This window comes from Etheostoma spectabile, chromosome 8 (genome assembly GCF_008692095.1).
Source record: "Etheostoma spectabile isolate EspeVRDwgs_2016 chromosome 8, UIUC_Espe_1.0, whole genome shotgun sequence".
NCBI lineage: Eukaryota > Metazoa > Chordata > Actinopteri > Perciformes > Percidae > Etheostoma > Etheostoma spectabile.
The window spans coordinates 26,254,957-26,269,940 of record NC_045740.1 but is presented as its reverse complement, the minus strand read 5'-3'; the positions used below and the strand labels follow the sequence as shown (position 1 = coordinate 26,269,940).

Sequence of the window (14,984 nt, the reverse complement as noted above, 5' to 3'; positions counted from 1 at the left end):
AATCACGTAAAAAACAGTGTCTGTAGCATCTTGCACAGCGAGCAAGGACGGGCTGTCACAGTGAGTCTGCTGCGGTGTGGTGGCCCTGCATCCTGGAAACGACTAGAGTATGTATGCTAAAGGCTAGTCAGCATCAACAACAGTGCGTCTATTAGCCAAAAGTCAATCACTCCCTCGTGATTTGTACGAGAATTCTGCCCTTTGATTAGTTGGGATTTTAGTGAAGACAAGAACAGCATAATACAAAATATTACAAACTGGCAAGGTTGGCATGAATGTTTACAGATAACACACCACATAGTGCTTGCTGAGACCGATCATTTGAATTCAAATTCTGAGTGCACAGGAGAAAGAGAAGGATGGAAATGATTAAGGAGAAGGCAGTAAAATGCAGAGACCAAGCGGGTCACAGCAGGAGAAGACCACAGAAGGAGATGCAGAAATAAGTGAAAGAGAAAAGGGAATGGAAGAATTGAGTGTGAGGGAGGAAGCGGAGGCTGCAGATTCAGAGAGAGGGACAGAGGCAGAGAAGGATCAGGAGGAGGCAGATGAAGACAACAAGGAGAAAGAGGCCAGTTGTAAGGCCCATTTCATAAAATAATAAAAATGTATAGTAGTGAATCAACATAAAATGTTAATATCGTCAATTGTAAATGTACTGTTTTATATAGCGCTTTTCTAGTCTTAACGACTACTCAAAGTACATCATACATTCACCATTCACACATATTCATACACTGTGGCCGAGACTGCCGTACAAGGTGCCACCTGCTCATCAGATAAACACTCACACACATTCACACTCCGACGCGCAGGGGTTCAGTGTGACTCCGTATAAATGCACCTGCCCTGTGATAGTCTGAGAGGTCTGTTTAAAGCTCAGATAGCATCCTGAAGAAGAAGGAACACACCAGACAGGTCCGAGATACTGTTGTGGAGAAGTTTAAAGCCGGATTTGGATACAAAAAGATTTCCCAAGCTTTAAACATCCCAAGGAGCACTGTGCAAACGATAATATTGAAATGGAAGGAGTATCAGACCACTGAAAATCTACAAAGATCCAGCCGTCCTTCTAAACTTTCAGCTCACACAAGGAGAAGACTGATCAGAGATGCAGCCAAGAAGCCCATGATCACTCTGGATGAACTGCAGAGATCTCCAGCTGAGGTAGGAGAGTCTGTCCATAGGACAACAATCAGTCGTACACTGCACAAATCTGGCCTTTATGGAAGAGTGGAAAGAAGAAAGCCATTTCTCAAAGATATCCATTAAAGGTCTTGTTTAAAGTTTGCCGCAAGCCACACTAAACATGAGGAAGAAGGTGCTCTGGTCAGATAAAACCAAAATCAAACTTTTTGGCAACAATGTAAAACGTTATGTTTGGCGTAAAAGCAACACAGCTAATCACCCTCAACACACCATCCCCACTGTCAAACATGGTGGTGGCAGCATCATTGTTTGGGCCTGCTTTTCTTCAGCAGGGACAGGGAAGTTGGTTAAACTTGGTTCACAAATAAACATATCTGGATGCTAGAATGGCCAAATCAAAGTCCAGACCTTAATTCAATCGAGAATCTGTGGAAAGAACTGAAAACTGCTGTTCACAAACGCTCACCATCCAACCTCATTGAGCTCGAGCTGTTTTGCAAGGAGAAAAGGGCAAAAATTTCAGTCTCTCGATGTGCAAAACTTATAGAGACATACCCCAAGTGACTAACAGCTGTAATCGCAGCAAAAGGGGGTGCCACAAAGTATTAACATAAGGGAACTGAATAATTTTGCCCGCCCAAGTTTTTCGTTTTTTATTTGTAAAATAAGTTTGAAATATCCAATAAATTTTGTTCCACTTCATGATTGTGTCCCACTTGTTGTAGATTCTTCACAAAAAATTACAGTTTTATTTTTATTTTTTATTTGAAGCCTGAAATGTGGCAAAAGGTCAGAACGTTTAAGGAGGCCGAATACTTTTGCAAGGCACTGTACCTTGAAGAACAAGTACGGTGTGAACTGAAGGACACCGAGGTGACGCTAACCCAATGTGAATCTGAGGGAAGAGTTCACCCGATCATCCGAGAGGACTTGCTGGCCAATGTCCTCGATCAGCTCCAACAACAGAGAAAGGTTAGCAGTTAGGGCCATGGCAAAGAGCTGATGCAGAGGGAGATGTGTGACTTTAAAGTTCAGCTGGCTGAACGTGTCCCTTCCCCACCCAGGGAAACAGAGCATCTGAAATCCCAGCTGGTAAAAATCAGCAACGGGCTGCAAAAGCCCAAAAGGATCTCGAGCTGTAGTACTTCATTACTGTAGACCTGAAGGTCGAATTGGAGCAGATGAAGTAAGAAAAAGAGGTCCTTAAAAATACTGTGGAGATTTAGAAGATTTGTAAAGCGAAACAGACGCTCGCAGTAGTTAAGACCAATGTGGAGTTAGAGTTGGAGAGCTATCTGGAGATAGAGAGGGTTCAAGCTCAGGAGCTGAAGGTAAAATTGAGCAAGATGGAGGAAGCTCTCCAAGAACAGGAGAAGGAAGCTAAGGAGATACTGGAAAGATTCCAGGCTTCCCATAAAGCCCAGCTGGATGAGGCTCTGGCTGAATGTGTCCACTCCCCACCAAGGAAAACGGAGTGTCTGAGATCCCAGCTGGAAAAATTCAGCAACAGGTTGCAAAAAGCCCAGAAAGATCTTGACCTGCAGACCTTCATTACTGAAGACCTGAAAGTCGGGCAGGATCCTTCCCTCTCTGCCTCGCTTACTCATAGGTTTTTTGCCCTCAGGTTCATAGGGACACACAAACCTCTCCACCACAGTAAGGTAATGGTTCCCTGAGAAGAATAAAATAAAATAAAACAAAAGACATTTATCTCAAAACAAGGTTAGCGCCCCATGAACTTTAGGCATCTACATGAGCATATAGTTAGTCTTAGTCATGTTATAGCTAGTTTTAAGTCTACCATTGACAGTTACAATTTTATGGCTTATACTCCAATTGTCAATTGAGAAATTGCATTCTATTTTTACTTCCCGAACCAGCTGTGTGCGGGACTGTTGAGCTCTATATGTAAGACCAGAGCCACAGAAGATCTCTTTGATCTCGCTAGTGGGGTGGTCACATGGTTCATGTAAGCCTGTATAGTTGTTATTGCATTATTGCAATATTTTTAAATTTGCCAAAAGAGTATTACTACACCATTCACTATAAAAACACTATAGAGGACAATTAAAAATGAGAACCCACTACAGCTAATATATATCATTAGTATAATACTGGTCTGTAATACAACACAAATGTTTTCTTTAAGGCATAATCTGTAATCAATAATCACCTAACAACAAACACAAGAGTAAAAACCTTTTACTTCCAGAGTGATTGTCAGGTATTTTATGTACAGATGTACACTAGATAGCTTTGTCCAAACGGGGCTTTATCTTCAAAAGTGATCAAATAAAACCAACACAAGCTGCTTATTTTCCATTATAAGTCAAACTAGAAATATTATATACAGTTAAAAGGACCAATTTATATTATTATACTAAAGTATTAAAAGTAGCCCAACTATTGATGTCACAGAACCTTTATTTGCTACTGTACACAAAGAAATAAAGATCAGTATATGCCCTACAAAGGGCCTCTTATATAACATAGAGAGTTGACAATTCAAAAGAGATAGATATTTAATCAATTTACCTCAGACGTTACTTGACGCTCATCAATGGAAATGAAATTGGGGATGGGATCCAACGTCGTAGAATGGATGTTTGGAACTATGCGAGGCTGCATACCCCTGAAGTAGGCGGCAGCAAAAAGCGTACAACGGAGCAGGCACGGCGCCAGGATTCAAGTTTTGGATGAATGAAAAGTTTTGTCACTGCGGCCAATCTTGAATCCCAACTGGTGTCACACCCTCGTTCAGTTTAATCTGTGAGAGTGACAGTGCACATGGACGCCGTTTTGACAGGTGCTCTTAAGGATGGCTATAACACCCTCCTTATGTCCAACCATAAGGCTACTGATGCACCATCAAACCCAAAACCAACACAAAGGCTAGGGTCTAGTTTAAAAGGTGCAACAACTTCCAATGTTTTCTGTGCTATTGCATCAGCAGTAATGTTGTCTGTGGCTACGAGGCCAACAGCGGGTTCTTGCACAGTCCCCTTGTGTACATACCGTAAGCAAACGGCCACCAGCTGCTTTTTAGATACATCCTTTGTCTGCTAAAATAGCATAGAAAGATCCCTCATGCAGTTCACGTTTAATCCGTCACAACAGGAGAGTGCACGCAGTATCCAACAGGTCATTCTGAATTTCATGACTGAGCATCTTTGCATTGCTAGGGATCGCATCTAGTCGCTCTTGAATTGCTTTTTCATGCCTGCAGACAAGTCTATAAAATTCCAGGAGATTACCTACGTTTTTGACCTCATCATTCTCACGGTTGCCACGCAGGGGTAGCCTACTTCCTGTTTGGCACAAGTGATGACAACGTCCAGAATGACTTTGATTCCTTTATGATTTTCCCCTGTCGGCCATCTGTGTTGTTGAGTTGATGAATGACAGAGCCACGCTCAGACATTGACAGCCTGTAATTATTACATTTATCCAGTGCAAACTGGTGCAATTTGCTATTTTGGTGCTTTAAAGAAACGTGATTGAGGTGCTTCCAGTCCCGGTATCCAGTCTGGCTAAACTTCTCCTCCCTGCCCCGCTCACCAATGTGCCTGCACATCTTACAGAATAGGCTACTGCATCCTTCCTAATGCTGTACTCAAGGAAATTGTATCTGCTATACCAGTTTGTGGAGAAACTCCTTGCTTTGTCACCTATCACTGTGACCGGATACTTCAGCACTGGTTGAGTTGCGGGCTCATCCACGGAAGACATATACCGACATCCTATCCCAAACCTCACTGTCTCAGTGTCTGCTGAACTTTTTTAACTTTCAACTTTTTTAAATTAAGTTAAAAACTATTTAAGATTTAAACTATTTTAGCACAAATTATGAGATAATTTGCCGATTTTTAATAATTCTCTATAATTAAAATATTTTTTTTTTTAATGAAAAGTTTTGGGTGGGCCTGTTGAAAAGTGGGTGGGCCTAGGCCAGTCAGGCCCACCCATGACGCCGTGCCTGCAACGGAGTCCAATCATGGAGAGTCTCTCTCTCTTTCACTCTGGGCAGGACCTCCACGTCTGAGCACAAACAGATGGTAACCAATCAGGAGTGGCCACAGCGTGTTTTGATACAACCCTCCCCCTCACAAAAGTCCCGTATGATAGCCAGCAGAAAGACACGAATCTAGATTAAGCAAAGTCCCACAAGTTTCTTCTTAGTGAAGACAGTTTGCACTGTTTTCTTTTATCTGCCGATAAATTGTATCAGGAACCCTCATATTTTGATGACTAGCTAGTCGTAGTTATTAGCTAAACACGAGACTACCACTAGGGAAACAGCAAAAATGGATGTGGGAGATTCTCAACAAAAGACGATTACTATTTTTATAAAAACGCCTAACCAAGCTCTGGAGGACCAAACCGTCGAAGACGTCTATCTGAATTGGACTATAAAGGACCTAAAAACGCATTTGTCGACTGTTTTCACAACTAAACCGGTGAGTTATTATACGGCGGATAAATGAACTGGCTAATGTTAGCGGAAGTTGTTAACTCGTGTGACAGGCAGCTCAATGCTGTGTTCTGGAATGTCGTGGCATTAGCCAGCTGACTGAGTCAAGAAGGCTGCCAGTTAACAGCTCTCACACAGCTCACAACAAACCTGCACACATATTATAATTTTTTTTTAGGGATTTCTGTTCACGTTTTATAGGTTAAACTGTCCCCACCAGTCTTGATTTATAGGAAAAAGCAGGTCCTTACTGTGTTGAGCCATGTCTACAGTTAAAGTTGTCAGTTTTTGTTGTCTATTTTAAATTGTCGACAGATTTATGTCGATGGAATTAAAATAGTTTGTGATAACCTGATGACTTAACATTAGCGTTATATAGGCTACTTCTTAAACCTCTTTATGTGTGAAGCACCTGTGTTTGAAGTGAGCCTGCTAAGTAACCAAATCTTTCTAGGCTTTATTAAACATAAGGCTTGGTTTGTGACATGTCACACATGTATGATGATAATAAATGACAAAATGAGCTGAACGTATTTTAATAAGCGAATCAGCCTAGTAACTTAAATCTTAAGCATATAGGGCTGCCAAGTTTCATCCTTCCAGAAAAATTACGGGCTTGAAAGGCACAGTGTCCATCCTGCCTGCTGATCTGTGCCTCCGTGGGAAGATGGAAAGCTGATGCAAAGTGTACAGATACGGCAGGGTCAGGCAGTAAAATGTATTCATCCAAGTGACAAGCCAGGTCCCAGAGTAAAGTTAAGGATTTCTCATCGAGCCTGTCGTTTCTTGGGGAAATTAGCCATATGCTTTAGCTGAGACAGAGCTGCGTCATCACTATTAGGCTGATTAAATCCTGGTGCATCTGCAGTGCAGGTAATGTTAAAATATGATAGCCCAGGACAACATGCAAACATAATTGAGACAATTATAAAGCTGCCTGCCCCATAATAATAATAATAATTTCATCATCATCATCATCATCATCATCATCATCATCATCATCATCCTTTCAAAGACAGTAGGTTCCTTGCATTGACAATAGAGTTCTACAGCTTCAGGGTTTTAACCCTATTTTTTGACCAATTATCAACCTGGCCGATTATCGTGTCCGATATTTGGCAATTTGCATCTGCATTAGTGTTATATTTGCCTGATAACAAATAAAGTTAATTGACTATACTTGGCCTCCGCTACAGCTCTGTAAGCATGCTACACCTGCAGAAAAACTGAAAACTTCAGGAAGCTAGTTTTGTTTTGTATTATGTTTAAATTTTCTATTTTGTTTAAACAATTTTGTGTGTTGAAGTGTGTACCATTCCATAATGTTGATTTTAACTAAAAGATTTTTTAATTTTTACTTTAAATGCATATTTGTTCCAAATACTGGTTTCATTTACTACTAATAATCAGTATCTGTATTGGCCTGGAAAACAAGTATCGGTCAATTCATTGTAAGGACCCTACTTGATGCAAAGCCATTGCTTTGTTTTGTTTTGTTTTAACTGGCTTATGGCCACTAAGTAGAAGAAAGCCAGCATAGGCAAAGTTTGATTGACAACACAAATGTTGGCAACTGGCATCTGCAGAAACTTAACCCAAATCTAGCCAAGATATAATTTTTATAGTCAAATGTTTTAATTAACTGAAACCTACCTGTTTTCTGTAGGCTGTGAGTGACCAGAGACTCATCTATGCTGGTAAACTGCTGCCCGATAATCTGCACATCAAAGAACTCTTCAGACAAGTATGTATGACAATATGTTTGATTGTTTGCTACTTTCCGTTACCTCTCGCTGTCCTTGCACGACCACACAGGCACTGACGTCACTCACCTAAGACACCCTGCCGTTCTTTCTCTAACTTAAGCTACTCTCCTAAGGGGGTTGTGTTATACCGCACTACCGCAGGAATTTCTTGCTTTTCAACTAAGAATGCTTTTAAAAACATTAATGATTGTTTATTTTTTTATCAATTTACAAAATGCAAAGTGAGCAAACACTGTGTTACTACCCTTTGCCTTCAAACCAGCATAAATTATTACTTGCAAAAACCTGAGCAAAGTTTAGGATCATAGATGCTGTGGTTGGCCAAGGAAGCTTAGTGCAGGAGATGAAAACCACATCAAGCTTATTTCTCTTTAAAATCGGAAGATGTCCAGCAGTGACATCAACTGGCGGAAGCGTGTGCGTGTGCGCGTGCGCGTGCGTGCGTGCGTGCGTGCAGCCGGACAACAACCCAAACATATACCAGAAGTATCTTCAGTGTAAAGAAGAACAAGAAGTGATTGCGTGGCCCCCACAGAGCCCTGATCTTAACATCATCAAGTGTGTCTGGGATTACATGAAGAGACAGAAGGATTTGAGAAAGCCTACACCCACAGAAGATCTGTAGTTAGTTCTCCAAGATGTTTGGAACAACTTATCAGCGGAGTTCCTTCAAAAACTGTGTGCAGGTGTACCGAGAAGAATTGGGTCTGTCTTAAACGCAAAGTGTGGTCACACCAAATATGGATTGGATTTAGATTCCTTGTTTCATTCACTGCATTTTGTTAATTGATGAAGAAAAACAAAAAACTATTAACAATTTCATTTTTGAAAGCATTCTTAGTTTACAGAATTTTTTCATACCTGCCTAAAACTTTTGCACAGTACTATACAGTATATCTGATCAAATCTTATGTTAAATCATTTTGACTAAAATGACAGGGTGGAGATACAGTATATTCTCTCCACCTAGTCCTGGGTCTTCCCCGAGGCCTCCTCACAGCTGTTCTGGCAAGACTAGGTGAAATGTTCAATATAATGATTTGGGAGTCCCAGGCAAACAGTGTCTTGCTTTATTTTTCACCCTTTAGAATGTTGGCATTGGCAGAAAAAGTACTCAAAACATGAGCAAGTAAAACGTTTAATAACAATACAATATACAATACAAGACCTGCATACCTAAAGTGAAAAGTTAAAGAGAGTCATCGTCGGCACAATGTACTTAAAGTTTCTTCACGTCTGCTCAAGTTGGCCCTTTTAACTCTAATATAATGCTGGATAGTATTAGAATCTGTGTCTGCAACGTGAAATGTTACTGATTACATTTCTAACTGCAAAAACAATTGGGTGTCACTGTCACCTTGACCTGGAATTTGTTGTTGTCTGGTAAGTCAAGGACACACAGTTCCTCCTTTCTTCACCGCCCTCCTTTGTTGTCTTGTCATACTGACACATTTAATAGGTTTAATTCTGTTGAATGTTAAGGATTGAATGTGTCCGTGTGTTTTACCATGCAGCTTTTTTAATCCGGCAATAATCTCCACTCTCTCAGACTGACTCCATTCCCACACTGCACCTGGTGTGTGCTTTTAGGATTCCATCCCAAGAACCCCTTGGAGCTAGACCTAAGGTGAGAGATGTTTACTCATATTTCAACTTTCTAACCTTGGCCGTGTTTCAATTCAGATCAAGGTTAGCTGTTAAATATATTCATACCAACTGTTTTTATAAATGCGTCAGTGACTTTTTGTGTTATACAAACATACATAGCTCACCTCTGTAGGATTTTATAGGTGCTCCAGCCTGCTCAAAGTCCACAGTTTGACTTCCGTTGTCAACCTGCAGAACTCCACTACAGTTTAGAGATCAAAAGCTGCTAAAGCACTTTTGTTTCAAAACTCTTTCAAGTGTCCAGCTCTGCCTCAACTAATACTTCAAACTTCCGAGTGAATGAATATAATTGCATATACTTTATTGTCCCCCAGGGGAAATTTGTCTTTGACATAATGCTACAATCTGTTGCTTCAAAACATAAACATGTAACAGAAAAAAACATCTAAAATTAACACACACAAAAGATTAACATAAATGTAAGATCAACAAAATAAATGTGCAAAAAATATATACAATTCTATACAACATTCAGATCTAAAAAAAATGTAACAAGAGCAGAGAACAACAATAATATGATGATACAGTAGAAAAACAGCTATGACATTTTTTTTAAAATTTTTTTAAGTGGTTGTGTTGCCCTTAATGAAAAAAAGTCGCCCCGGGAGGCTGCCTGCTTTGCCCGTGCCAAAAACCACTACTGCTCTACAGACTTTGAATTTGCTGTAGTGCTGGGTGACAAATATTGCTCAAATTTTTAACCAACTCTTCTTGCCTTTGCAGACAAAAGAGACCGGACAGCCACAGGCCTCCAGTCCGAGGACCGTGACAGCCTCTACTTCACCTAGTCCCGGCAGCCCCTGCTTCACAGCCCAGAGTTCCAGCACGCCGAAGCTGAGAGAGAGGAGGCAGACCTCTTCAGCTACTGCTCCAGCTCACACGCATACCCCTGCCTCTCCATCAGGAACTCCTTCATGGTCTGCTGCTGCAATGTAGGTCATAATGCAAGAAATTATGTTTATGTTGAACTTTATTTAGTTTAATTTGCATCTCCACACATCACTTTTTTTCTTAACAACCGAAATAAATTTGATGTCAACATACATAGTTATTCTTTTTTTTAAATCACATTTAATCCGACCTAAAGTATAGCCTGATGGCCCTTGGCAGCAAAATGTTACTCTATAGTAGAGCTGTCAATCTTTCTCTATAATACAAATGTAAAGGCTAACAATGCTCGGTTAGCACAGTGGCAGCATGTTAGAAAGCACTGCAGAAACGATCGTCATAAACGACATATCCTTAGTTTTAGCCACCATACTAACGGCGTTGATAACTAAGCCAAACGTGTCACTGCTGTTTTAGTGGTTTAAAAGCAACCTGTTGCTTGCAGATTGTCACGTTACTGAGAATATAGCTATTAGAAGTTTATGTGTGAAGTTGAAGCAGACGTTAGCATTAGCCGTCTCCATGAAGCTCCCGGCTCTCTATAACTTGACCCCCTGACGACAGTCCCCCCTCCGATTGAGAGTTTCCCCCGCAGTGAGGGAGGTCACTGCATGGCTCCGGAAAGCGTCATGGTCTGAGTGTAGGGCGCTGTCAGTTGCTAGCCGCCTTCACTACGAGCCTTTCCAAGCCGACCCACTGTGAGGGCCAACTGAGGCTGAGGCCAATAGCTGAGGCCAATAGCTGAGGCAGACTGCGCGGACCCAGCCACTGAGAAGTGCGCTAATATTTTCGGTTTATTATGAGTTTGCAGTTTTTCTTTTTGTATGACGCAGCAAAAAAGTTGCTGCATGACATGTTTGAGTTAATTTGCCTAAAGATGTTACAACTCAAACAAATGCAGATACTCTAATTAAATTAACATTTTGTCATTCTGTGCAGGCCTGGAGCACCACAGATGACCCAACCAGCCTTTCCCACCTACTCTCTGTACAGCCCTCAACAGCTACTGTGGCTCCAGCATGTCTACGCTAGACAGTATTACATGCAATAGTGAGTTTTCATTTATAAACTTTTAAATCATACTACTTTTCCGTTTGTGTCAGGGTTGTTAGTTTAGCCTCACACATTGTCATGGCTATGTACAACTTTGTCCAACTAGTTACTATTGATATTTGTCTAATCTCCCAACAGCCACGCGGCAATGGCTGCAGCAGGCACTGTCCCCTCTGCACCAGTTACAACCATTGGCCAGTATCCTCCTGTTCTCGCCCACCAAGCTCCTGTCCCAAACCCCTTGGCCAATCAGAACCCCATCGACAACCTGCCAGCGAATCAGAACCAGGGTGGCGCTTTCATCAACCCTGGGGAGGCCAACCAGAACATGAGGATGAACGCACAGGGCGGACCTGTAATGGAGGACGAGGAGAATATGGAGCGTGATTGGCTAGACTGGTTGTACTCTGCTGCAAGATTCGGCATTTTGGCTGTAATTGTGTACTTCAACTCCAACCTGAGTCGCTTTCTCCTGGTGATGGGCACCCTCCTCCTCATGTACCTGTAAGTTTAATCTGTTGCTTACAACTTTGCACTTTTACATTTTCAAGTCCAACTACTAAACTTGGCTTAAATGCTTCACTGCACTGCTTTGGGCTGAGTGACCTACTTTGAAGCACGCCACTGTGGAGCTCTCGACATTACTGGCTCTTATCTTTCGCTTGTGTTTGCATCCAGAGCCTGTCTCGAAAGCAAGGGCAAACATTCAATTCACAATTTTAATCATTTAAAACAACTATAGTACCTACTGGGAAGCAGGGTTGTCCACTAAAGCCCGTCAGTGTCTGATTTTAAACAGTATACCATACATGTTACTGCTTATTGTGAAATTTAGGTATAAAATCATAACAAATAGGAGCATAGTAGCATCTCTGGTATACATGATTAATTTGCTCTGTTTCACTTAATAAACAAAGTAGATGATGTGTATAAGGTGTATGTATACAGCCCATTCTTCACAATGTATACCCTTGAGACCATTTATACCAAAGCTTTATATTAGAACAAACAATTGCAAGCAGTTAGAGTTTAATGTATTGGTTGTGATGAAAGTAAAAATCAAATTTTAGTTGTATGTAAGTAATCTTTATTTTACAGTGCCTGTCTTTTTCAAATATGGTTGAGAATTATAGAGAACTTTCAGCCAGTTACCTGCTATGGTGGCTTGGTGGAGTTAACAATATGTGTGGGAAAACATTTGCTTGGTGATTAGTGCTGATTTCAGACAGTCTGTCTTTTTGAACACCGGGTCAGTTGTCCTGGGCCCTTGGTCAAGAGAGAACCTTCTAACCTTAAAATAATCAGCTGGAATAATTTGTCTGTAATACATACTTGTGAAAATGTTATATAGTATTTGTGAGTTGCATGAAAGTTTATTTTTTATTTAACAAATGTTTCTTAAAACAGTGGTCGAAAAGAATTGTACTTTCCCTCACAAAATAGAATTCTCTTACAAACTAGGTTCGTCGCACTTTCAGTACCAGGGACTGTTGGGCCCATGGCACTTCATGCTCAGGCCTTAATAAAAATAAAAATAATAATAATAATGATAATAATTATGAAAATGATAATAAAGCATGGCTCCTAGGCCTCTTGGGCTTAGATTCCTAAAAATCAGAGCACTTTCAAATAGTATCACGTGTCATCAAAGATGCTTTTCAGCTTGTTTTCTTTCATGATCTGACACATCACTTTGGTTTGGGCCGCAAAGGGACTTGTATAATTTTTTAACAAATCATGCTATTGCGCTCTACATTGCATACTAAAAAAGCTGCACTGACCAACTGTTGTTTTGTGACCCCAACCGTTGGAGTGTTTAGGTAATATGACACCAATGAAAAATTAATAAAAGTTTGCAAATGTACAAGTCTTATGTGTAGTCGAGTGGAGGAAATGAAACTTAGCCGGAGTTTTGACATTACTAGTTTAAGATAAGTTTATTTTTTTATAAGTTTAAATTTCCCTCAAAAAGTAGTACATGGGTTTTTTAGTTCATAACTGTTGGATAACCTTAACCCCAGAACTTGCTTTATGATGTTCACAAAAAGTTTTTTCAAAATAAATAACAAAAATAAACCAATTTTTCCTATTTTTTTTCTTCTCCACAGACACACTGTTGGTTGGTTTCCTTTCAGAAGGCGAGTGCAGGTCCAAGGTCCCAACCATCCCCCTGAGGTCCAGCAGAACGAGAACAGGAACCCAAATCCAGTAAGAAAAGTGCCATATTCTCTGCTCGGATTTACCTCTATTTACGTTTTATAAACTCTGCTTTACATCCTTATATCTCAGCTATTTCAGGCCTCTGTTTCCATGACATGACATTCTGGGTACAGGTCTGGTCTATAACCTGTATGTGGGCATGTGTATTTACCAGAAGACCACTGCGGAATCTAATCAATGTAGTACCAATAAATCAATTTTGTGCATCTGTATAGTATATATGTATATCTGTAAAGTATACTTTAGCTGAAAAACACTTTCAAAACCCACTGCCATAAATCATCATTAATATGATGACTTTATCTGTCTATTCAGGTAGACGAGCTTGCTGACAGACAAAGGGAGGAACCTGCAGCTGCACTGGACGGAGTGGACGGAGAAGGACCAGTGATGGCAGTTTTAGTACCTCCTCACAGGGTGTCATTCACGTGGACGGCCTGGGTTTTCTTCAAAACCTTCTTCTCCTCCCTCATACCTGAGGTACCTCAGGGTATGGCCAACTGACCATCTAGGACAGATGATTTGATAGGGACAGCAGAGTTTTTTTCTTTTATATTTACAGTAGGGAACAATATTATCTGGAGCTGTCAACTCAAGAATAAATAAAAGTAAGGGAATTGTACGTGTGCACATCAACAATGACTGGAATCTCCCTATTGCAAAAGGAGAATAACTTGAGCTAAGTTAAAACACCAGCAAAATAAAGCAATGCCAGCCCCTTGAATTTCCAAAAATGTGGACTGGAAACTTAGGTCACAAAGGACTAGAATTATAAGACAACATTTTTTACAACATGAATGGTATCCAAGCTGTCCAAACTCTCCAATTTACCAAACACCTACTTGCTGACAGTATACTGCTGACCCCACACCAAGGTTATTTTGCTGTGTGATAAGACTTTATAAGACAAGTACAGCTACTTGGATGGTTCCCTTGTCTATGAAACAACAGCAAGTGGCAGTTGAGTTTATAATGCATAAACCATTTAGCTGACACTGTTGGACTTTTGCACCTAAATTATTCTTACTGTGAGGAGGTCTATGTACATGGGCTTTATGATTCTCTAGAATTCAAAATCAGCTTTTCTGGGTCACATAACTAATATATGTGATCCAGATCAATACTCTTATACAATAAATTGACAACAATTTGTGGCTTTTCTGGTCTTAACAAATACTTGGAAGTGTTTTTACATAGTACAGGCACCATTCACGCCCCAATGGCGCAACATTGGGAGCAATTCTTGATTCAGTGTCTTGCCCAAGGACACTTGGACATGTAGACTGCGTTGCCAGGGATCGGACTACCACCCTTCCAATTGGTAGACGACCGCTCCACCACCTGAGCCACAGATGCCCTAGCTTACTGAATGTAAATTCTGTTTTTTCAGGGACAGATTTCTTTTGGTCTTTTCAAACTGTCCATGCATGGAGCCTGGGTCTAACCGCTTGAAAAGTAGGGCAGATGTTGTTTTCACTTGTTTGACAGACAAGCTTCTGACTGGAAGCATAGAAAGCCTGAAAGGGTTTGAGCTGAATTGGTTACAATGTTTGAGTTTAACAATCTATTTAAATCTATCTGAAATCAGTTGTTCCTTTACGAAATACAAACAAAAATTTAAAGTCAAAAATGTGCTTTTCTTTTGGCCTTTATTTGCTTCTATACAGTGAACATTAACATTCATTTCTAGCAGAAACTGACCATGACCAGAACTTCAGTTCACAAACATTGCTGGACAAGTAAGAACTAAATAAAAATTATGAAAAAAA

General features: G+C 40.5%; 2 protein-coding genes across 3 annotated transcripts in view; one reads left to right on the top strand and one right to left on the bottom strand.

Moving 5' to 3' along the window:
• Positions 1 to 2,139, bottom strand: part of LOC116693543 (parathyroid hormone) — a 10,820-nt gene extending 8,681 nt beyond the window's left edge. Inside the window, exon 1 of the mRNA XM_032522552.1 lies at positions 2,062 to 2,139. Coding sequence (XP_032378443.1) covers positions 2,062 to 2,139 — 78 coding nt within the window. The remainder of the gene's footprint in view (positions 1 to 2,061) is intronic.
• A 3,051-nt stretch (positions 2,140 to 5,190) lies between these two features.
• herpud1 (homocysteine-inducible, endoplasmic reticulum stress-inducible, ubiquitin-like domain member 1) lies at positions 5,191 to 14,377 on the top strand. Of its 2 annotated transcripts, XM_032523342.1 has the most exons (8): positions 5,194 to 5,606; positions 7,287 to 7,364; positions 8,936 to 9,013; positions 9,778 to 9,986; positions 10,882 to 10,992; positions 11,134 to 11,499; positions 13,104 to 13,203; positions 13,531 to 14,377. In XM_032523342.1, exons 1-8 carry the CDS (start codon positions 5,454 to 5,456, stop codon positions 13,717 to 13,719), a joined length of 1,284 nt encoding a protein of 427 aa, XP_032379233.1. In that variant the 5' UTR covers positions 5,194 to 5,453; the 3' UTR covers positions 13,720 to 14,377. The 2 variants fall into 2 exon arrangements, with proteins under 2 accessions (XP_032379234.1, XP_032379233.1); XM_032523343.1 differs by lacking the exon at positions 7,287 to 7,364 and having other exon boundaries at positions 5,191 to 5,606.
• The last annotated feature ends 607 nt before the right edge of the window (positions 14,378 to 14,984 follow it).